Raw genomic sequence first — 23,015 nt, forward strand, 5'->3', positions numbered from 1 at the left:
AGTGTGCGCGTCGCGGCCGCCCGGCGGCGCGGCGCTGCTGCCCGGCTCGGCGGGGCGGCCGGCGTCGGGGGCCGCTCTCTGCCGCCTTCCCGCGCCCTCTCCTCGCTCCCGCAGATCTCGCGAGAGCGGCCGGCTGGTGGCCGCGGGGGCTGTTGCAGCAGCGGCGGGGCGAAGCGGCGGCGGCGGCGGCGGGGCGGCGGCCGGGGGCGGCCGAGGAGGAGGAGGAGGAGGAGGAGGAGGAGGAGGAGGCGGAGGAGGCGGAGGCGGCGGCCGAGGAGGAGGAGGCGGCGCAGGCGGCGGCGCGGGGGGGGGGGGGCGCCGGGCGAGAAGCGGCGGAGGCCGAGCGGCGGCGGCGGCGGCGGCGGCGGCGGCGGCGGCGGGCGGCGGCATCATGGCGGACAGAGACAGCGGCAGCGAGCAGGGCGGCGGCGGCGGGGGCGCGGCGGGCGCCGGGGGGCCGGGCTCGGGCGGCGGCGGCGGCGGCGGTGGTGGCCCGGGCGGCGGCCTGCAACACGAGACGCAGGAGCTGGCCTCCAAGCGGGTGGACATCCAGAACAAGCGCTTCTACCTGGACGTGAAGCAGAACGCCAAGGGCCGCTTCCTGAAGATCGCCGAGGTGGGGGCGGGAGGCAACAAGAGCCGCCTGACCCTCTCCATGTCGGTGGCCGTCGAGTTCCGCGACTACCTGGGCGACTTCATCGAGCACTACGCGCAGCTGGGGCCCAGCCAGCCCCCCGAGCTGGCGCAGGCGGCCGACGAGCCCCGGCGAGCGCTCAAGAGCGAGTTCCTGGTGCGGGAGAACCGCAAGTACTACATGGATCTGAAGGAGAACCAGCGCGGGCGCTTCCTCCGCGTCCGCCAGACCGTCAACCGCGGCCCGGGGCTGGGCTCCACGCAGGGCCAGACCATCGCCCTGCCGGCCCAGGGCCTCATCGAGTTCCGCGACGCCCTGGCCAAGCTCATCGACGACTACGGGGTGGAGGAGGAGCCGGCCGAGCTGCCCGAGGGCACCTCCTTGACTGTGGACAACAAGCGCTTCTTCTTCGACGTGGGCTCCAACAAGTACGGCGTCTTCATGCGGGTGAGCGAGGTGAAGCCCACCTACCGCAACTCCATCACCGTCCCCTACAAGGTCTGGGCCAAGTTCGGCCACACCTTCTGCAAGTACTCGGACGAGATGAAGAAGATCCAGGAGAAGCAGCGGGACAAGCGCGCCGCCGCCGCCGCCGCCCCCCCCGCGGGCGCCGGGGCCGAGCCGCCCCCCGAGGCCGAGGCCGCCGCCGCCGCCGCCGCCGGGCCGCCCGGCGCCCTGCTGCAGGCCGAGGAGCCTGAGGAGGACTGACCGCCCGCCCCCCGGGACGCGGACTGGCCCCGCCGCTGGCGGGAGGGCGGGGGGGCGGCGGGGCGGGGCGGGGGGGGCGGCGGCGAGAAGCCCTCCCCGGTGCCCGCCGCCCCCCCCGGCCGCGCCGCCCGCCCGGCGTCCCCGCCGCCCGGCAGCAGCGCCTCCATCCACCCATCGCTGGATGTTCCTCCACTTTACCCACCGTATCAAACAGTAAGCAGCTGCTAAAACAAAAAAAAAAAAAACAAAACAAAAACAAAACACACAAAAAAAGTCAAAAAAAAGTAATAACATTATATATGAACTGTGTTTCCTACTTGATTAAAAATATAAAGAACTGAGTGTTTATTTCCCTAATTAACCGAGAACTTTTGTACACGTTTAAGCTATTATTATTAAAAGTGTTTGCAAAAATGGTCAAGATTATAATATTGCTGAATTATATAAAAAAAAGTCCTTTTCATGTTGAGCTAACATTTGACTTTAGCACAAAAAAAAAGAGATATTTTAGAACACGTAAAATAATATTTTTAGTTTTTTCTTCTCATTTTGTTACCAAATTTCGAACCTTACATGGAGGTTACTATAGTATATTTGACACCCTATATACCTGTGATTAGAGATGTGTATATATATATGAGGGCTAGGCATGCTGTGTGTCTGAGCTTTGTCTAAATGTTATGCAGAAGTTTGTAGAGTTAAAAGGTACGTAGGTTTAATTCATGCAAGGTAAACAATAAGTGCTCTCTTTTATACAATATGCATTGCATCTGGACCTTAAACATATAAAAATGGTCAGTGAAACTTCTGTGAACATGAAGAAAAATTATTAAAAAAGGCATTTAAATGAAATTTGCTAACTTGTGATTTTTACGTTTGAACCAAAGTTATTCAAATAGTAAAAACAAAAAAAAAAAGAGGAAAAGGAAAAAAAAAAGAGAGAGAGAGAAAAAAAAAGAAAAGTAAAGAATTTCCTCCCGTAATATTTTTTTCTGCACCTGTTTGGTTTACAACTGAGTAGGCGTATTGTCATTATTGTGTATATGAGATGTACTTGTATTGTTCATAATATATTTTTTTTATTCTGTGTACTTAAAGTACTTAACCTGACGTGCAGCGGTTTCCAGTCAACCTGTTTTTGGACAGCAGGTAGCAAGTCTTTCCGTGTTGCCACTGGCACTAGCACTATCTCCTAAACTCGTGCGAGGTCCGAACCTGTGCTTTGATCCCTGCTGGTGCCGTTAACTCCTGTAGGCCTGTTAGAAATCAGTGCGACGCAATTGCAGAGTAATCCTACTGAGCCATGGGGTTCGGAGTTTAGTTTAAAAGTGAAAGCCAAGCCGGTGTGTGTCTGTAATGGATTTCCATGTAGCTGTGGTGCTAGTTATTACTGGCTACATACCTGGCGAGCCTAACCGTGCCCTTCCCTCCCCGTCCCAGCCTCCTCGCCGGCGTGCGCGCTCGCGGGCTCTGGTCAAAGCCTAGGGTAGAGAAACGCAGATTTGTCAGAACACTAATATGTCCAGGTGTGTTCTCCAAATTGAAATTGTTTGTAATAATAATGAGAATAATAATGGACTTTTACAGGCTGTTTTTGTTGTTTTGGTTTTTTTTTCTTTTAAAAAAAAAGTTGGTGTGCTTTTAATTGACTAACTTTTTGCTGCTGTATAGTAAAATATTAATATATTTTTATCATTAAACTGCTGCATGACTATCATCGTTACGAGTGAATAGAAAACGTTATAAAAAAAGATGCCTTAAACAGTGAAAACAAAATTTTCTTTTTCTTTTCTCTTTTCCTTTTCTTTTCTTTTCTTTTCTTTTCTTTTCTTTTCTTTTCTTTTCTTTTCTTTTCTTTTCTTTTCTTTTCTTTTCTTTTCTTTTCTTTTCTTTTTTCTTTTCTCCTTTTCTTTTTCCTTTCTTTTCCTTTTCTTTTCTTTTCTTTTCTTTTCTTTTCTTTTCTTTTCTTTTCTTTTCTTTTCTTTTCTTTTCTTTTCTTTTCTTTTCTTTTCTTTTCTCCTTTTCTTTTTCCTTTCTTTTCTTTTCCTTTTCTTTCTTTTCTTTTCTTTTCTTTTCTTTTCTTTTCTTTTCTTTTCTTTTCTTTTCTTTTCTTTTCTTTTCTTTTCTTTTCTTTTCTTTTCCTCGGCCGGAATTCAGTAGACAGTGTTTCAGAGAAACTAGGATCTTGTTCCACTCAGAAGTTTTTTTAGGATGCAATCATTTTTCTTAACGCTCTTGGCAAAGTTAGCTGTCTGGTAGACCTAGCTGCTGTGCGCAGAAGGCACCACCTGTACGAGCAGGAGCTGCCTGTGCTTCTTTACTGATGGTCAAGGATGGAGGGTGGGGGGTGAAAAAAAAGCTTGTCTTAAAGAATTTTATTTCCTGCTGTCTTTTTATTCCCATTTGAAATTATAATTCCTTTTTTTTTTTGAGATGTACTGTAAGTGTCAAAACAAGCTGTTCCCATTGTACCATGCATTTTTTCCCTTTAAAGAAGTTTGCTGTTAGTGTTCACAGAAATTTAAATACGTGATGCCAGTAGTGAGGTGTTTCTATTTCTTTTAAACAATCACTGGAAATGTTTAAAATTGCTTTAATGTGCACTTTCCTATTTCCCAGTAGTAAAATAAGCTTTCGAAGTGCGTAATGTGACATTTGAAATGGTTCTCAATTGCATGTAAACATTTGTCTGATAACCTGCTTTTGAATTGGAGGGTCTGGATGGGCAGTTCCATCGATAATTGTACTTCAACTGTGATGTGTGTGGGACTGCATTCTCCATGCTGCTAGACGTAGTTAGGAAATTAATTGCTTTGGTTTTGCTACTTGATTGATTGTCTCGGTCCTGCTGTTCGCTGCCCTCCCAAAAGTTGTCGCGCTGCCGGCGGCTGCGGTGCGGCGCTCATAGTTCCACGCTGCTGCGTTGTGTTCCCAGCAATAAGTAGCGGGAGGCAATGAGAGCACGGCAGAGTGTCCTTCCGTACCCTCCCGGCTCCTGGGAGCATCGCTAACGAGGCAGGCTGCTCCTGTGGTCTTCCTCACCCGCGCCGCCCAGATCCTGCCTGGGATCCGGCTGACTCGAGAAGCGCACGGGCCGCATGGTTCCAGTCAAACCAGTACAGCCTCTAACAGCCCACTGGCAGTTTTGTGAACAGTGTCTGAGAACTTGTGGTCAGTTTTTGTCTCGTTTTGGGTTTCTTCTGCGTGTTTTGTTGGGTTTTGGTTTTTTTTCTTCTTCTTCTTTTAACGCACGTTATGTATGTCCTAGGACTTGATGAATGATGATAATGAAAGACTAAAATGACTGTAAAGGTTCGTGGGATTTTGCTTCTGGTTTTGTTTTTGTTTTGATTTATTTTTTGCTTTTTTGTTTTTTTCCCAGAGGTGCTCGGTACTTTACTAAGGCTCTAATATCTCAGTATTTAAAACAAAGTACAGAAAACCCTGTTTAATGTTAGAAGAAGAAAGGTATATTTGACCATATGTGTTGTTTTAAAAAAAGACAGTATGCTCAAATGTGCCAAGATATCTAATTCCTGAGAAGTATGCCTTATATTTTCCTTGATGATATGCTTTTAAATGTCTTGTAGAACAGGTCCAAGAGCATGATAAAAGCTACTTTATAATGACTACATGCAAGAAAACTTGAAATTCATTGCAATACTGACATTATTTTATTTTGAAGCTAAAAGGGACACTGTCAAGTAATTTACCGTTGAAATACAACTGACCTTTAAGTGGTTTTATGCTAATGGAGAAATGTCCTCCAAATTCAAAGTCTTTTTCTTTTTTTTTTTTTTGTTAAAAAAAGTTAAATTGTTCTGTCTCTGAGAAGTTAAATAAAAAAATAAAAAAAAAAGAAACAGAACGACCCGCTGTTGATTCCTGCCCCTTCTCTGTGGTCCCACTCGCGATGCTGCCCAGGAGCAGGAGGGGACTGTCCAGACCCGTCCTGGAGTTATCTCCAGGCCCCTGGTGCCAGGGAGGGTCAGGGCTTTGGCTGGGCAGGAGCCGCGGGGCCGCCGTGCCAGCGGTAGAGCCTCAGCTGTGGGGCGCAGAGAGGCCACTGAGCTTCCAGCAAGGCATACCCATATGCAGCAGAGTGCTTTTTTGGAGAATTCGACCTTAAGGAAGGAGAAAGAAAAAAAAAAAAAACTTGACAGTGTCACTTTCTTGTGTATCCCTTGCAGGGGTTGAAATGTGCTCGGTGCGGCGCTCGCTGAGAAGCGGTTCGCAACCTGTAACTCGACTGTTGTAAAGCGCAGAGGGGCTGCCCGGCGCGGGCAGCGGGTGCGAGGGTAGATGATCCTGTAGAGTGAGGCAGAAAGCTGCCGGTGATTTTAACCCCTGCTCAGAGCCGACCGATAACCTTTTTTTGTGGGGGAGCAATTACTTTGTTGCCTTTAAAAATAGCACTGTAACCACCTTTTTTTATGATTAGCTGTAGTATAACCTTTGTCCCTTCAAACTATGCAAGCTATGAAATGTAAATTAGGGATCAGTTAAAGATAGTTGATTATATTCAATCAGATGGCATTCATGCACTAACTGGAGTATATACAGATAAAGCTATTAGAGTGACTTGTATGCTAACAGCAAGATATAACATACCTACCTATTCTAAAAAAATGACTATTAATATTGTATAACAGGACTGTGAGGGTTGGGAGGGAATGTTATCTCTTACCTTCTTAAAAGGGGATTTTTATAACTGTTTTTTCCATCAAACTTTAATATTTTTGTCAAATTTTTAGGTATTTAATTTGTAAAATAGATTTTACTTTGTACTGGCGTACAGAAAATAGGGGTTGATTTAAACTTTTTTGAAGCCAAGTGATCAAGTACATTTGTAATAAAAAGTCAATGGATCTATATCAGTCGTACTCACTGTTTTCATTTCTTGTACGTTCTAATGCAGTGGTGCTGTATGTCTCCCAAGGAAAAAAAATTGGGGAGGTGGGTGGAAGGAGAAGGCAAAAATGTCAGCATTGATGCTGCAAATTGATGCAACTTTCCGTATGCAAGTGGCCCGTGGTCAGTGGAGATTTGGTAGATAACGCATTTTTACTAAAAACACAGTGCACTTTTTCAAGAAGGGTTTATGAAAACCTGACATTTTTTGCATGTCTTCACTTCATGCTTCCACCTTGGTGCCTGTAAACTAAAGCCACCCTTTGGGAAGCGCGTTTCCCTGGCACTTAAGAAAAAAAAAACAAACAAACAAAGCAAAACTCTGATTTCTTCTAAGGTGGTGAACTATGGCACATTATGTTTTTGCACCTGCACACTTTTGTCTCCCTTACTCAAAGGTTTGCCACTTTCTTCTTTAAGTTCAACAGGTTAAACTTTACTTTTTTTTTTTTTAAAGTAAAATTACTGAGTGTTTGGGATTGAAGACTTCAGCAGATCCACCGCATTTGGATCCAACACCTTGCAGAGCACTGACATAATTATTTTTTCTTTGCTTTAAATCCAGACCTCCCATTTCCCGTTCTAGGGCATATACCAAATCTGATTGACTTGTCTGTGGCAGAAGTTGTGGGAGCTAGAAGTGGAGAAACCTGACATTAATGTACAAGAATGTTAAAACAGATTTACATTTCAGGGTACCCTCGTGAAATGCAAAAACCCAAAGTGTAACTAGAACCAACCAATTTTGGTAGTGCAACAGGTAGAAAACGAGTCTGTCTTAGGTGAGTTGGAAAGAAGGCAGCAAAAGCAAATTCTTCCACAACCATGCGATTTGGTCATTCAAAAACCTGCTGCTTCTTACCATCTTGGATTGCTTTTTGAGAGGTAGGGTTCTGCCTAAGCGCTGGAGAGTTTCTCTGTTAAAATGACTGTTAAGAATTTTTTGGTTTTAACTGCAAATTTAAGATCCTGGTTTGCACCTTGATTTTTTTCTTCTTTTTTGTTTTTCTTTTTTTTTTTTTTGCTCTTTGCTTTTTGTCAGGCTTACCCAAATTTACCTTTTATTTTCTTACTATCCTCCTCTGCTGGCTGCCTGCTCCTTGTTAACTCAGCTTGTGTAATTGAAGGGTCACTGTTTGTGTTGGTGTTCGGACTATCTGAAAGAGGAGTGCAGTGTGGTTTTAAGTTCTCATGCTAGGCTTTATATTTTTTTCCACATGCACTTCTCTCCCTAAAAGTTTCACTCTTCTTGGCTTTCTTCCGTAATGCGTGAGCATAGGTGAAAGGATCTGAATTTTTGGTAGCAGAACAGAGAAGCGGGCTGCATGCAGTCTTGTCAAAATGTTTTGACAAAACCAACAAGGTAAACAAGCAAGTTCCATTTTTGTTCTTGATTCCTTCTGCTCTTGCCATCTCCTGTGCCACTTGCAACAAGGAAAGATAATTTCAGCCCAGAGCTTTTCTTCAAGCCTGTGGATCCTTTTACTCTGCTTGCTTGCACATCGTTTAGCTCGCTGGCACCGCAAAACGTTGTGCGTGGGTTTGTGAACATGGCAAGGAGATACGTATATATAGTTTAAAGCTAGTTAAGGTTTATTTAAACGGACTTTCAAAATTATAACCTTTTTTAAAAGCCTGTTTTAACGAGAGCCTAATCTTTGGACCTGAAGTTCATGGCTTTTTTTTGCTCTTAAGTGGGATTTCTCATGTTGAAATTACTGAGGGTAATGGCCTGATGGCACAGGAAGGATGCTCCTCTCGTGTGGCAGCTGAAGTTCCTCTGCCAGCATTGGTCTGCCTGCTCTGCTCCTGTCAGCGATGCTGCCTCCCCACTCCTGAACCATTCATGCCAGATGGTCTTGAGTCCGCTCTAGGAGTTTCTCTTAGCCTGCCTATCTTTCTCTTTTACTTTTTATCTTTTCAAAGCATTTAGGTTCCTGATGGGACTGTGTTTTAGCAGCACTACAGTCTGGGGGAAAGTCAGCCTACATAGGGGTCCGCAATGCATCCCACTTCTTGTGAATCACAGGTGGGCTATTGAGACTTTACTGGGCCATGCATTGCTTGTCATTAATGCAGATCTGAACAGCTGTAGTTGTATCTATAGATAGCAGAGAGAAGTAAATGCCAAATCATCCATTTTTAGGGGTTCACAGAGTTACTCCTTCAAAGGTATACTGGATATTTTATTGCCATTTGGATGGTGTAAAATTTGCTGCTGGAGAAGTACATTAGAAGGGAAAGGTTGAGCAGGTTTGCTTTTGGATGTGCCCTCCTGCAGGCAGGTATGGTGCCATTGTCGCTAACGAAGACATTTCCTGAGACAGCGGACTCAGGCGGGTCCCAAGCTGGGTGAAAAGAGTTTGTCCTGGGGGAGAAGCTCCCAGCAGTCACAGCAGAGGAGGTGGTGTCCATCTGGAGAGTGGGAAAAGGCTTTCAGAGCAAGGCGGGAGGGCTGAGCTGGCAGACGTGGACAGCTGAGGTGCACCTTGACTGCTATCAAGTGCTTCAGCATCCAAACTGGTGTTCGGAGCGGAGGGTAGGTGATGCCACTTGCAGAGAAGCACATAAAAGCCAGATGAGCACCTCTGGCAGACCCTTTGCCGTGGGCAGCCAGGGGGTGTCGGGCAGTTGATCCCAGGAGAGCATGGGGTGGTGGGGTTGTGGGACTGAGCTCCCCAGCTCCCTGGCTGGGGTAGCTCTGCTGGTCCCACCTCTGCAATTTGGTTGCTGTACGTGGCTGAAGCCAGAGGAGCAGTCATGTTTTTTTCGGAGAGTCGGAGCCTGTCACGCCTGCCTCTATGAAAGTGGTAAACAGTTGTGTAGCCTGTTTGAGGCAAAATATCACAGAAGAGGGAGAGCTGAATTCATACAGCAAGGAATGAGGCTTGTTTTCACAGAAGAATCTCAGCTGGAGATTAAGTGAGAAAAGATAAAGATAGAGGACTTCTGGCTCCACTATCTGTCTTTTGAGTGTTGACTGATTAAAACGAGACAGAGCGAATGGCTGGATATCCCCAAACAATGCTTCACTGTCCCTCTGCAGATCAATACTGCTGGTGCTCCTTCACTTTGATCTGGTCCTGAGCCTTTTGCTCTGGAAGGCACCACGTCCAGCCAAGCTGGACACTCAGGCAGGCTATAGGTTTTGTCTGCATGTGGGTATTGTCTCATTTTGAGTGACCAGAACCCCGTACTGGACTTCCACGGGGCCATGGTGGTGTCTGTGGTAGCTTTGCAGCTCGGGTCAGGCGTGCACTTCTGCAGCAAAGTGCTCTGCTGTCCCTGTGTAGTGTACATTGGTTTTATCATGGAGCAGTCTCAGAGCATGTGATCTGATTCATTCTGGGTTTAATTAAGCCAAAAGACAAGCTCTACCAACCAGTGGCCATTAGGTCTGTTAGACCAAGCTAGAGCTCATGGGAGAGTAAAATCCCCAAAACACAGATAACATGATTGTCAGGTCCTGAGCAGTGACTCCTTTGCTGTCGAACTTGGCTCTAGCTGTGCTGACTGCTTGTGTAGACATAGCCCTAGATAAAACAGGAGACTGCCTGTGTAGATGGCTGGCCATTTTCGCACCTTGTTGTCTTGAGGCTTGGGTTCACGACATGTGGTGTACTTCTGCTCCTTTCTGGATCAGCCATCAGCTGGCAGAGTCTTGCTTTGAATGGGCATCTTCTGGATCTCCCCAGCAGGTAACTCGGTCTTAACTCAGATAATTCCTTATCTTTGTCGGTCATCAGTTGGTTTGCTGTCCATCCTGATGTTAGCTTTGCAAAAAAATGCACTTGAGCCTTTTCTTAGACTTAGGCCACGTAGGAGACAAGTGAAAAGAGGACTGGCTGCAATGTTGGCAGTGGGAGTTTGTGCTGAGCCTTCCTGGCTGTCGTGCAGAAGGGATTTTTTCTTGAAACACTATCTTGAAATATGTAGGAAACAAAGAAAAGCTTCATTCTTTCTGTCACAGACCAGGGAGGTGAGAGGTGTGGAGTTACATCTGCAGCATGGAAGGATGTGCCCCTCTTGGCTAGTGAGACCTTGGAGGGAGGCAGCTGTTGTGGGAGCTGATATGCTACATGCCACTGGGAAGCCAAAGTGCATGCCTTGGAGAGATTTAAACAGCTTTTCAGGGAAGAACCTCTACACATTGAAATGTCATCCTGGTCAGCATGTTGATTTCTATGGAGAGCTGCTCATAGAAGTGGCTTGCAAACAGCATATGAATACCTGTGACCATGTTGACCCCAATCTGTTTGCATTTCATACTGGACATGGTGCAGGGACCATGCGGCAGCCCCCAAGGGTGACTGTCTTGGTGCAAGAGATCATGTCTCAACTGATGCACATCAGTGGTTTTGACTGTGTGGTGGCACTGCCATGCTTGCAGGAAGGTCAGGGAGCTGAGCCTGGGCTCTGAGACACATCTCAGAGACATCTCATCATCCCGCTGGACCAATGTGCAGTTGCTCTAGGGTGGGCCAGCACAGGCATAGGGGACTTTGGGGATGGTGTGCAAGGACACACAAGCTGTGGGGTCTCTGGCATGTTTTCAGCTCCTCTGTGTCATCAGCTGTGCTGATGGAGCTGGTGCTGAGATGAAGCTTCACACGGTGGCTGGAGGAGGCTAAGTCTATATAAGATATATGGTGCCTCGGTAATTTATATTGCTCAGAGTTGGGGGTGGAGAAGATGAGCAGTGGCGTTTTTTTCCGTTGCTGGTGAATGTCTTGACGTGCAACTCGAACTCAAATCACAGTGCTCATCGTGTCTTTAGTGTCCTCCAGCTAGTATGTTAGCTAGAGGTGGGTTTTGCTCTTTGAACTGTGGGTAGAAAGGTACGCTGTCGTATGCCAGAGTGCAGGACACTGTGCATCTTGGGCAGGACCTGTCTGGACAGGACATCTCAGAGCAGCGCTGTCATTTGAAGGTTAGCCACATTGGTTTGAGTGTCTTTCTCTCCCACAGGTTGGGCTTGCTCTAGGGTCTCACTACAGAATACGTTTTATTTCTCCATGCTCTGTCATGGTTGCACAATAGTTCATGAGTGCAATGCAAGTTGCTGGCTTTATTGCCTCTAGTCTCCTGAGGTTTGGAACTTGCTTTTCCTGGGCTTGCCTTTTGCTTGGGCATTCAATATGGGCAGAGGAGCTCAAACCACTCCTTGGGAGCGTGCATGAGTACGTTGGCGTCAGCTGGTCCAGACTCCTCAAGACTTACCTGGGGGTCAAGAGGTGGGCACTGGGTTTTCAAGGGCCAGCTCTTCTGTATCACTCCAGCAGAGACAGGTCTAGCTGTCTCACTTCTAGGTGAACTGTAAAGGCTGTCAATACTTCAAGAAATGCTGGGGCTAGGGAGTGTGGATAAAAGATTTTGTGAGATCTGGTATTTAAACCTCCCACTCAAGTGATGCTGAGGAGAGCTGGCAGTGCAGCATTGGCTTATCAGGAACTGTATGGGCAGGTCAGCTTAAGAAAAATGTTGTGTGAGCAGCACCAGAGGTGAAGAAAAGAAGCCAGTGTCTTGTCAGGTACTGAGTTATAAATGGGGTCAAATCTTCTTTTTAGTAAAAAGATTATTTAAATAATAAATGATGGTAGGATCACCATTGCCAGGGGCTGCTGAAGGGGAACCAGGCAGGTCTCTGAGCAAAATAGGGACTAGAGACTTTGAATTATTTTCTCGCATTAATAATTCTGAACTAAGCACTGCAAATTCATGCATTTGTCGTCTCTGCTTTCATGCGTGCAAACAGTTTGGTTTATGGATAGGTCTTTTGACAGTGCTATGTTCAGAGGCTCATTTGATCTTTAAAAAAAAAGAAAAAAAGTTGGCTTCTGAGCTGCAACTGTCAATAAAAGTCACGGTAAATGAGTCCTTACAGGCTTCTGCAAGACCATATGTAACTTATCTTGTCCAATGAAAGTCTCTAATTGATGGTTTAAAGTAATTTTAAAAAGAATCCATTAACAGTCAGTCTATTTTTATTTTAAAGAAAGACTTTATATGGTCATAAAGTAAAAATCCTAGCTTAATTATGGGAATCAGAAGAACATTGGCTCAGTTGCACTAGGAACTGCACACACTAGTGCAGAGAGGACAGACATTATGAGTGATTATCTTCTGATAAAATGCTACACAGTGCAACAAGGAGAGGTGCTCGAAGCTCCTGAAAGCACCTTGAGGCCAAAGTTGCTGAGCTGGTGGAGAAGGGATGGCATTAAATCATCTGTAGATGGTTGTGGTCCATCCTCATCTCAGTACTAACAGCCTTGCCTTTTATTTGTGGAAACTTGACTTGCAACTGGACAGGATTAAAGGGGCAATTTATAATTTAATACTAAAGCCTTGGTTGAGGAGTTGTTCTCTGGTCTGGAGATGCCTTTAGAAGCTGGGGAAGTAGCTCTGCGAGGTTTGGATGGCAAAGGATTTGGTCATGGGAAATACAGGCTCTGCTCCTGATGATTAGGAGATCCATCTGACAAGTTGCCTGTTGAGTGGACAAGTAGGTCCTGAAAGATTTTGGAGTGCTTGGGGCAAGGCTGGAGCTGTCACCCGTGAAGCTGAGATACTTGGGAAGCTAAATTTGGGTGCCTGGGAAGAAGACAGAGTTTAGGACATGGCACTAGCTCTTCCTAAAGTCTAAATGTGTGCCTGGGAAAATGATAGAAAGGGTATAAGTAGGTGAAGTTAAGTCATGACTTCGCAGAGCGGGCTGGTTTCCACTTCATCTGTAGCATCCCTAGACTGGTGGCACAGAAAGTGGACAGGGTTTTGGGAGGACGGACTGACCACAGTGCTGGTGAAAGGCTGAGGCTGTCAGGGCTTGGGTGAGGGTGCTGAATGGGATTGCCAGGAGTGCCCATTTCTCCTGGAAGGCAAGGGGAAACTTCAGCGTAGGGTAGGAGGAGGTTGAGAGCAGAGTTGTGTACACAGGAGGAGCTGCAGCTGTAGGGCTGCAGAGTGGGATAAGAAACGGGTATGTGGTCCAAACAAGAAAAATGCCTGTATACCAGTGTAGAAACATAAAACAAAAAATAGTTGTTTTCCATTACACTGACTGTTTGGCAGTGTAAAAAGACCTTGGCATAGCTGGTTTGATTGAAACATGGTGGGGGGGTAATGAAAATCAGTACGATACTGCATTACCTGGCATCAGACTATACCGAATAGGCATGCTAGGTCATAAAGGTGTGAAGGAACACTAGATCTAAAATGTTGCCGTAAAATCTGAGTGGAAATTGGAGTAGTGACGACCACACAGTCAAATTTATGTTCGATATAAATCCCATATTTTAATGACACAGAGGTATTAGGAAATTTTCTATTCCACACAAGAAGAAGGTTATGAATTTTGTGGGGCTTGGGAGGAAACCAGGCTCATGTGTCTTCATAAAATTGTAAGAAAAAGTAAATTCAATTATGTCCATGCTATTTGGCTGGATTGTTTGAGAAGGAGCTGGCTAACATTTTGGTGAACAAACATCTTGTTTTACTTAAAGGATCATTTCATATAACAGCCTGGTGTAGAGTTAGCCTTGATTTAGGACTAAAACATGAGAACTGTTTCAAGATATAATTACCGTTGAGTTGTTAAATAGCAGTGACCACAGTACAATTACAGGTTCAGCATCCTCGGGGGTGAAAGGCGCTGGACTAAAAATGAGTCTTGTCTTATAAAATATTGCAGGGGAGAAGATCAGAAAAATAAAGTCCTTAGACTTGTCCAGGCAGCCTCATAGGTACCTGGAAAGGTTACAGATATCCAAGTTAGGCAGAGCTTTGTCATGAAGGAGTTTCAGAGCTGAAGTGGAAATCAGTTACAAAGTAAAATAGTTATAAAGTTATGAAGTAAAACAGTTATGAAGGAAGGGACTTCTGGAGTCCAGCAAGACTCCATCAAAAGACAGAAGTCCAGCTCTTGCAAAGTAGACTGAAAGAGACATGCTGTATAGAAGATAACCTGTCATCTGGAAGTTAAGCAGTTTAGGAGGGGCTTTGAAGAGCCTCCTTAGCCTTAAGGAGTAAATGCTATCTTAAGTGCATGAGAGAGAAGGCTGGGGAGAAAATACGAGCATGCAGGACTGAAGGCACAATTAACTTTCTGCACTACTTCGTACTACTTAAGTGACTTCTCCGCGTCAGTCTGGAGCACAGGGCGTGTTTGAGAGCCTACCTATCCATCACCTAGTCCTTTTGGATGGTAAAGATAAGTAGCTTCCCTCATAACTTAAGCGTTTAAGGCAGAGATGCCAGAGCAAAGTAGTAAATTCAAGTCGAAGAGCAACAGGTGTGCTTAGGAGTTTTAAAAGAGCTTGAGACTGAAACGCTAATGTTACTAGCAGAAATAGGGCTGTTAAAAAATAGCTTAGTATTCTCCATAATCAGATAACATCCTAATATTGTATTATTATTTTTTTAGTTAAAGTATTAAACGGGGCACTGGGAATTGCAGATCAGCAACCCTGAACTCCAGACTGAGAAGGAGAAACTGATGAGCTGTAATTCTTCAGAATGTGATAGGTTAAAAGCAACATACTTTCTGCAAAAAAAGGGGGTTGGACTAGGTGGTCCTTGAAGGTACCTTCCAACCCAAACCATTCTGTGATTCTATGATCAATCTTGTTTTCTGGGTAATCTACCAGAATCTTTGACCATGTTGACAGCACGGAGGTGGAGAATCAACTGATCTTTATCTGGATGTTTTAAAAGGTTTTTATCAAGTCCTCCCAAGAATGTATTAAAAAATTACGCTTGCAATGAGGAGAGAAACATAATGGAGTCCTCCTTTGGTTGCAGCTGATGTTGATCACTTGGGCAGCACAAGGTAGACATAAGTCTAGCTGGAGATGGGGACTGAAGGCTTCCAGGTCTGTATCTTGAGTAGCTCTGCAGCCTTTGAGCAAATGAGTTTCCTCTGGAAAAGACCAATTCATTAAAACCAAAGTTGGCAGGTGGAGAGGGTTAATGTTCATTGAACTTTTATGGTGAGCACATCTAGGTCCAGGCTGCAAAGTCTGGTTGACCGAAGAGGAGAAACAAGCCCAGAATACTGGGTAGTATGGCATCTAGATTTCTCCTGTGATGTGACACCCTCAGTTCAAATTCCTACCATGAGCTTGACTTGCAGGTCTGCCAGATCCCAGAGCATGCCTCAGCAACTGATGTTGTGGATATGTTCTGTTTGCTTTTGTTTTACCAAGAAAAACCTAAAAGGTTTTGGTTTTGGCATTAGGCAGAAAGGGAAGGAGCGGGGAGAGAGGTCTGGGCAATGTTTTCCAGGTCTCGTCTAGCACTGTTCTTGAGGGAGGATTGTGTGTGTGTGTGCACGCGTGCAGACCTGTGTTACCTCTCTTAAAAGTGACTGAGGAGGATACATAGCTAACTGGTGTGAGTTAGAGCAACCCTTTGCTGCTCTAGCTTAGTTTTAGGCTTCTTAAAAGTTTAGAAGTCATGGCAAATACCTTTGCTTCTCCCACCTTCCCTGTCTTCATTAGATCATAGTACCAAAGACTAAGTGCTTTGATAAATGATTGGATTTTGCAATAGGAGCAGGTTAACTGCAGGCACCTCAAGGTTTTCGGTTAGAGTTAGTGTTTAAGTATAAGAATTGGCAATTGAAAGAGCAGAGTGGTTGGTTATACTAGAGAAGTTACTTCAGCCTGAGCATGACTAGAAAATTCAGAAGAGTACGATAAGGTCTGGTACTGTGAGCCTGCAGTAGTGGGGGCTGACCCTGGGAAATGCGAGGCAATAGGCAGGGGTAAAAAAAAAAGGCAATTTTTAATGCTCCAACAATATTGCTAGGTTTTAAGTGATTTACTCGTTCAGGAAGAACATCTGATTCTGGGTAGCAAAAGCAAATGAAATGAAGGTGTATAGACTGCCATTGAAAATAACTGCATATTACAGATTTAGGTACTAAGGTCTGAGAGGCTGTTGTGCATGAACTGTCCTGTAGTACAGGTCATTAGACTCCCATGGGGTCCCTGTGCTGTTTTCCCTTGGTAATCTGGTGGTTGTCACTGGCACAACCTTTGTCCCCTCCCCCTGGAAATACTAATTTCATTAGATTGCTCACTTCTAGTTAAATTATACCAGCTGACTTTGAAGTACTTAATATGAAAATGTCATGGTGTGCTTGCATGATAGCTATTTGATGTAAGAAAAAAAAACTCTCTTGTGCTCTCTCTTTAGGAATTTGGGCTTTGAGTTTCATTGGGGAGTGTTGTACCTACCCAACTGCATGGGATCAGGCCCATCTCTTTTTAAAAATGTATTTCACATCTGAGATTAGAAACATTCTAGGAGACAAATCGGAAGATAAAGTTGTCTGTTAACAGGCTCAGATGATAATAGCGACTTGTGCTAAAGGATGTCCGTCCACATAGAAAACTGCACGGCTGCTTCTGTTTTAACTGCTGTCAAAGGTCTGGCATTTTGGTAATAGTATTTTTTTCTAAATGTACTGAGTATACTTGCCTTTAAATCCTGTTAGGTACAGATAATTATTGTTGGTATTCTGTAAATTAGCTCTGTACTAGCATTCCCATTGGACTAGGCTTAATATTGTGTCAAAGATGACTTGAAAAAGGAAAATAAATTTATACCCTTTTAATGTGGTTCTACCCCAAACAGGGGGTTGTTTGTAGAAATACCAGGAGTGTTACAATTGTCTTCCCTCTCTTACTTTATGTGATTCTCTGCAGGAGAACATACAGATTTAAATCTATTTTTCCATCCTTTGGAGACACTGGGATATTATCACAGTGAGGTCCATGGAAATACCTAGATAAACCAGGCCATAACACAGAGATAATGCATCTTTTCCATTATTTTTTTCTTCTACTGTCAATCAGGCCTCTGAGCTTTTTTTTATTTTAAAGGTAAAAAAAATTAAATTGTTTGAGAAAAATCACTTCCCTCATTTGTCTGGTGCAACATCCACTAATGCCATAGGTCTGTTCAGGCTGGATTATTTGTGGTCTTCCAGAAAAGGTAGACAGGACCAGAATAGCTAATGCCAAAAATTGCCCACAGCAAGGGAGGGAAATCCTTGTTTTCAAGACAAAACCCATCCAGACCTTTTTCAGACACCCTGCAGCACACCACAAGGGTATAAATACCTAGTTTTTCTTTTCCAGGTGATCTTTAAGGCCAGGTAGCAGCAGGCAGGGTCAGTCTGCTTGGGTGGATGGGACAGGGGTCCTGCCCTGCAGATTTGCCCTGCTTTGTCATCAAAATCGATGGTTTTATGCTGGGCTTTTGTCCTCCCATCGGAGCTCAGCCCTGGCACAGCCAGCCCCAGGCATTGCCAGTGCCGTTTGGCATCTGCGCTGTTTTGCGCTCCTTGCATCTTCATGGGTATAAGACCCCCTGCATCTCCACGGGTGATGCTACATATAGCCAGCCGCTCGGTGTGTTCTTAGGGAGCTATGTGTGGTTGGCTTTCACCACGTCCTCAATTTTGGTCCCCAGGGCAGAAAAATTAGAACTTTCTCAGTTAAAGAAAAAACAAAAAGTGAAGCAAAATCTTTGGAGAGTGGTGTTCCCCTGCGATAGTAACAGCCGTTCACCACCTGCTTCTGTTCAGCCACGACCCCTGGTTCAGTTCTGCTGGGTTTTTAACCATCTTGACCTCATGTTTGCAAATATTATTGGTAATATAATGCTCTATGTACAAATGTCTATGTGGCTCATGTGTATGTTTCTGTGGTTCAAGTCAGCCACAGACTTCTGGAATTTCATTGTACTTTGGTTAAATGTTGGACTTTTAACTCTTCTACTGTATGGCTTCTTGATTTCTCTTGTCCAATGTGGACCAACTCTATTTTTGGAAATAAATGAGCATGTAAATAAAATGAATGGGTTTATGCCACTTACAAGAAAATGCTTTATTTAAAATATACACTCAGTCTTGTATATTTTATGGTATCTTAGAGAGTGGACGAGGCTCACGCATCAGCAGCCTTGGTGATGAGATACCATATTATGTACAAATTCATTTCCAAGTGGTTTCGGAAGAAGACTTTCCATCTCCTGAGCCAAACCCCTGTAGGACCAGCCTTGGGGGGAGGGGGTGGGGCAGGAAATTCAGAAAGAAGCGTGTAGTTTTAGGGGAGTAAAGGAAAGAAACATCACTTGTCTCTCAACACAAGGCTTCTGGTTTGAGGTGTCTTGGTGCCAAAGATGCTGCCAAGAGTAGGGATGCTGCGGGGCAGTTCTCAGCTCCCGCCCAGGAGCACGTGGAGATCAGGAGCACAATGACTTCTTTTTTTTTTTTTTAAACTTCTCCATATAAACCAATATTTACCAGTAATCCTGTGTTTCTGTTTTTGTTTTTTGGCAGACTTTTACCAGTAAATATCGGTTTATTCCTGAAACCAGAAGCCCTAAACATACCTTTGTTTATAAGGTCAGTTGTCATTTTGTCTCTCTCGTTCCCCACTCCCCCCCAGTACAACCCGGCAGGTGATTGAAAGGTACCGAGTTTTCTTTCTAGTTTTCCTGCTCTGCATGTCTGGGAACTGGAGCCCACAGGACCTAGAGCCTTCTGTTGGTAACGTAGACCCAAGTTTACAAATTATTCTTTTACCAGTTTAAAGCCTGCTTTTAAGGACAGAGGTGTTCCCAGCTGCCCACTGCGGGAACTGGTAGAAACCCCTGCAAACACATAAAGTGCTTCACCTCTCTGAAGCTGGTGGGTAGGTCTCCCACAAGCATCTTGGGGCTGAGAAAAAACAATTGATCCAAAAATATACACTAAAAAATGCCATTTCTGTTTTACAGGGAGCAGGACTGGGGGAGGGAAGGGCGGGAAAGGAATTTTAATTTTTTTTTCCCCCCATTTTTTTCTAATTTACTGCCAGAAAGTGTGACATGGGGAGGAGGGATAGAATTTGAACGTTGCCCTTCCTAAACTTGTTGTAAACTCTTCCTCCAAGGCTGGGAAAAAGGGCAAGTGAGAGGTCTGATCCTTAAAAGGACATTGCTAGGTGTCTGGGACCCCAAAAGCAGCTGGTGTTTTTTAATGACGGGAATCACTGTAGGTCATTTTTTCAGAGTTTTGATTTATACCAAGACAAATCGACTTGGGAGCGTTGAAGCCTCCTTTTTTTTCTGCAAGTGTTTGTGACCCAAACATAACAGCGTTATGCTAATACTTGTGAAACAGAGAAGCTGGCGAAGAATAGAAAATGAGTTGACTGCATGGTCACAGCCAATTTTTTTTCTCCCAAGCAAACAAAATGCAAAAAAAAAAAACCCAAAAAACCAAACCAGCCCCAACCCCGAAAAACTGCAACCTCCCAAAAAAGCAAGCCAAAGAGGATCTCAAATGCCTAGCCTGGTTTTATTGTACATGGTTGGCGAGAACATTTTTGGTATAGCTGCAACCTAACTATGTCCCTTTAAGGAGCACCAATGGCTAATTTCCTCCTAATGAACTCAAAAGCTGAGGTTTTTGCAGTTCTTGAGTGCAGATCAAAGCTCCTGCAGCCTTAGTTGGAGTCCAGAATGAGGGGAGCCCTTCCAGCTGTGCAGTTTGAGCTGAAAACTACCTTTCCTCCCCTTTTGCAGCTTGAGTGGTTCTGATTGCTGGCAGTTCTGTAATACAACTTTAATCTGAGCAATTGAGGCTGGTCCTACATTATCTTCAGACGTCTTGCGGAGGACTCCTGTTACCAGTTTGGTACTCAAAAGCTACACCCCGCCATCAGAAGTCACTTTTTTAAAAAAAAAAAAAAGGCAGTGATAGATTACCCTCGCTAACTCTAATGGAAAAATGATAATTACAATGCAACTTTCTAATAAATTGTTCATATATTCATAATTCTGTTGCAATCCCAAATTGGAGAAGAGATCTGTTAAAGGTATATATTAGTCTAGACTTTTTCTTATTGTAAATACTGTAATTTTATAATACTGTCAATATTTTATTAACTTAGAAATATTTAACAGAGTTTAATCTATGGTAGTTGATTTATTTATAGGTTTATGTCGCAGCCGATATTGCATTACATTCTAATGTAAGATTAACTTTCAGCATGTAAACATTGATTTAATATATCATTGGAAAGATTAAGAGAGAAAACTCCTGCTCTTAATCTGTAATATTTATCCTCCAATTCCCAGTTTGGAATTATTTAACGAAATATTAGAAGGTTTCAAGAGCTCATGAATCTAACACCTGCAGCTGGATTTGGAATTTGAATTTTGAAATGTACCTGGCTCTTTCACCCTATGAACAAGTTTTCTTCGATAACTAAACTATATAGTACAGAAGTCTTTATTTTGAGCAAAGGGACACTGTCAGATCAATTTTAGGTTTTTATTTTGGGGTGGGGGGGAGGGGAAGCAAAAGTCAGCCCCAGTGCATGCGTGTTAATTCCTTTTTAATCGCAAGGGGGAAAAAATACTTGTCTTGTTGGTTTGGGTATTTGGCTGGAAGCATTCCTGCAGCAGTTTGCATCCCTGTGGCCGGGGCGTGGGGTGGAAATCTGGCTGCTACAAGTCTCTCCAGTCTCAGTGAGAGCCGAGATGCCTGGCAGTGCTGCCGCGGTCCTGCCATCCCTGGCATCGACTGCAGTCAGAGCTCGGTGAGGTGGGTGGTGCACAAGGCCTAAAACTTGCCAATTTTTGACCAAAGTTTTTGCTTTTTTTTTTTTTTTTTTAAATATCTCTCTCTCTCTTTTATCCTGATGGTGTCCCTTTAACAGCATAAAGATGTTCACATTATCTGGAAAACCATTAGAAGTTATTTTCTTTTTAAGGAGGGGAGAATTGGTCTATAATATGTTTGCAACGTAACTTGCATAAAAATACCAAAAATATATCAAGGGTTTTCTTGGGAGCTGGTATTTTTTGAGTGTAAAAGTTAATCTTTATTAGAGATGTGCCAATCTATACTGCTTTATTGTAGTGTTGTTACACTTAGGCATTTCAGTTAACTTAAAAATATATACTGTAACAGTATACTTTGTACAGATTTATTTAAAATTTATTTGAAAACTGAAATAAAGTAGGCAGAAAATAAAGATATTTATTTTTCATTTGACTATGTAAGAAGGTATCATTCTTTTGGTTTTAGTGCACTGGTGTACCAAGCCTCAGAACCACTGCTTTCTCCAGCTTATAGGATGCTTTTCCAAGACTGTGGATACGTGTATATGTACTGCTGTGTTGATAAGTAAACGCCAACGATGGAGTTTGTTGCTTTTATACAACCCAAAGAGAAGTTCTCCACCGTTCATTTTCTCTTTTCTGACCAAAAAGGCATGTGTCTGTGAACAGTGTTCACGCAAGTTCTGCCATCCCACTCTTACATCAGCTTATACCAATGCGAGGATGGGAGGATTTGCCTGCATACCTTCCCCAAAACACCCCAGTCTGCAGTGGCATCGTCAGGGAGCAGTTCAAATGTGTGTCCTTTGGGCTTTGTGTAAAGCAAACACAGAACAAGAAAAATTGAGATGTTAAATCCATTAGAAAAAAAATTTCTTATTGTACAGTAGTATGGAGATCGCTAGTCAACCTGCCATTAATAATAGATTCTTATTTTTTGAATGATCTATTTAAAAGAACAGCAAGCATTGTATTTGCTAGTAAATCTGAAGTGTTTACATGGAATTACTAAATAAATTATTTGCTCTAAGATGGCTCTCATCAGTGCTGATTTTTAATGCTGGAAATCAATTTTGGCAGCTGCTTTTTTAGTTCGTGCTGTTCTTTAAAATCTTCCAAAGCAGGTTTTTTTCAATGCATCCTTGTGTTTTAAATTAGGTTCTGAGGAAGATGCAAAGCATGCCTCTCCCTGCAAGGTCTGACAGGAGTGCTAGCTAACGTTTTCCAGCCCCTTCCACGTCATGAGACTGCCCCTTCATATCCCAAGCAAGTGATTACATTGCTGAGACAGAGCAGGATGCTCTGAACTAAAAGCCCTGCAGCAAATGGTACTGCTTAGCTGCAGTTTTCACCAGTCTGAGTCCTGGCACATGTGTGTGTATATATATATATTTTTTTTTTTTAAATCAGAAAGCATTGGGATTGAAGTAAAACAACACCCTCCAAGGAAACAAGTTGTCAAACTGAGGTCCAGCGTGGCTTGGTCCTGCTTTCTGCTGTTACAAGGCTGCAGGAAAGCCCCACGCTCCAGGCCCCCTGACCCTGCTCAAGGCCCTTGGGTCCACAGGCAGCTGCGAGAAGCTGAAGTAGATGAGTGCTTTGGATCATCATCGAGGCTGAAGGCAAATTCAGGGGGCTTTGACCCTCTCTGAGCAGCAGAGGACTGGGGCTGCTTTCTGACATGGGGAGCAGGTTTGCACAGCTCCCAAAGCACTCCGGTGCCCCTGGAGCGGAGGGTGGAGTAGGTGATGCCCTGCCTTGGGGCTCCAGCCCAGTGTGGAGTGGGGTTGGCAGCGTTTCTGGCTGCAGGTGGGAAGCAGCAGGAGTGCAGTTGGTGAGAGGCTGGATGGAGAAATCCATGGAAAAGGACCAGGCAGGAATAGCAGGCAGGCATTGCAAATGCAGAGTCTGGCCACACTGTGTCCCTCTCTAAGCACTGCATACGCTTGTGCTTTCTTAGGTGTTCAAAACTGGGGAAAAAAATGAAACTATAAATAATGCAATCTATCCCTGCATTTCTCATTTCCCAGGCTTTCTTGTACAGCATGCTAAGTCACCTAGTGTTTAATTTAATGCTCTCAATGCTAGATTCCTGGTTAGAAAACCCATCAAATGCTTATATTATGCACTATTTGAAATT

General features: G+C 44.3%; 1 protein-coding gene across 5 annotated transcripts; it reads left to right on the forward strand.

The window, feature by feature from the left end:
- The first annotated feature begins 293 nt into the window (after nucleotides 1–293).
- Nucleotides 294–21,903, forward strand: PURA (purine rich element binding protein A). 5 transcript variants are annotated; one of them, XM_075102378.1, is made up of 4 exons: nucleotides 294–1,555; nucleotides 18,603–18,668; nucleotides 18,756–18,812; nucleotides 19,832–21,308. In XM_075102378.1, the coding sequence occupies exon 1, from the start codon at nucleotides 392–394 to the stop codon at nucleotides 1,340–1,342; it is 951 nt and encodes a 316-aa protein (XP_074958479.1). In that variant the 5' UTR covers nucleotides 294–391; the 3' UTR covers nucleotides 1,343–1,555; nucleotides 18,603–18,668; nucleotides 18,756–18,812; nucleotides 19,832–21,308. The 5 variants fall into 5 exon arrangements, with proteins under 5 accessions (XP_074958479.1, XP_074958478.1, XP_074958477.1 ...); XM_075102377.1 differs by adding an exon at nucleotides 21,342–21,903 and having other exon boundaries at nucleotides 18,603–20,124; XM_075102376.1 differs by having other exon boundaries at nucleotides 18,756–21,308.
- The last annotated feature ends 1,112 nt before the right edge of the window (nucleotides 21,904–23,015 follow it).

Source organism: Phalacrocorax aristotelis, chromosome 8 (assembly GCF_949628215.1).
Source record: "Phalacrocorax aristotelis chromosome 8, bGulAri2.1, whole genome shotgun sequence".
NCBI lineage: Eukaryota > Metazoa > Chordata > Aves > Suliformes > Phalacrocoracidae > Phalacrocorax > Phalacrocorax aristotelis.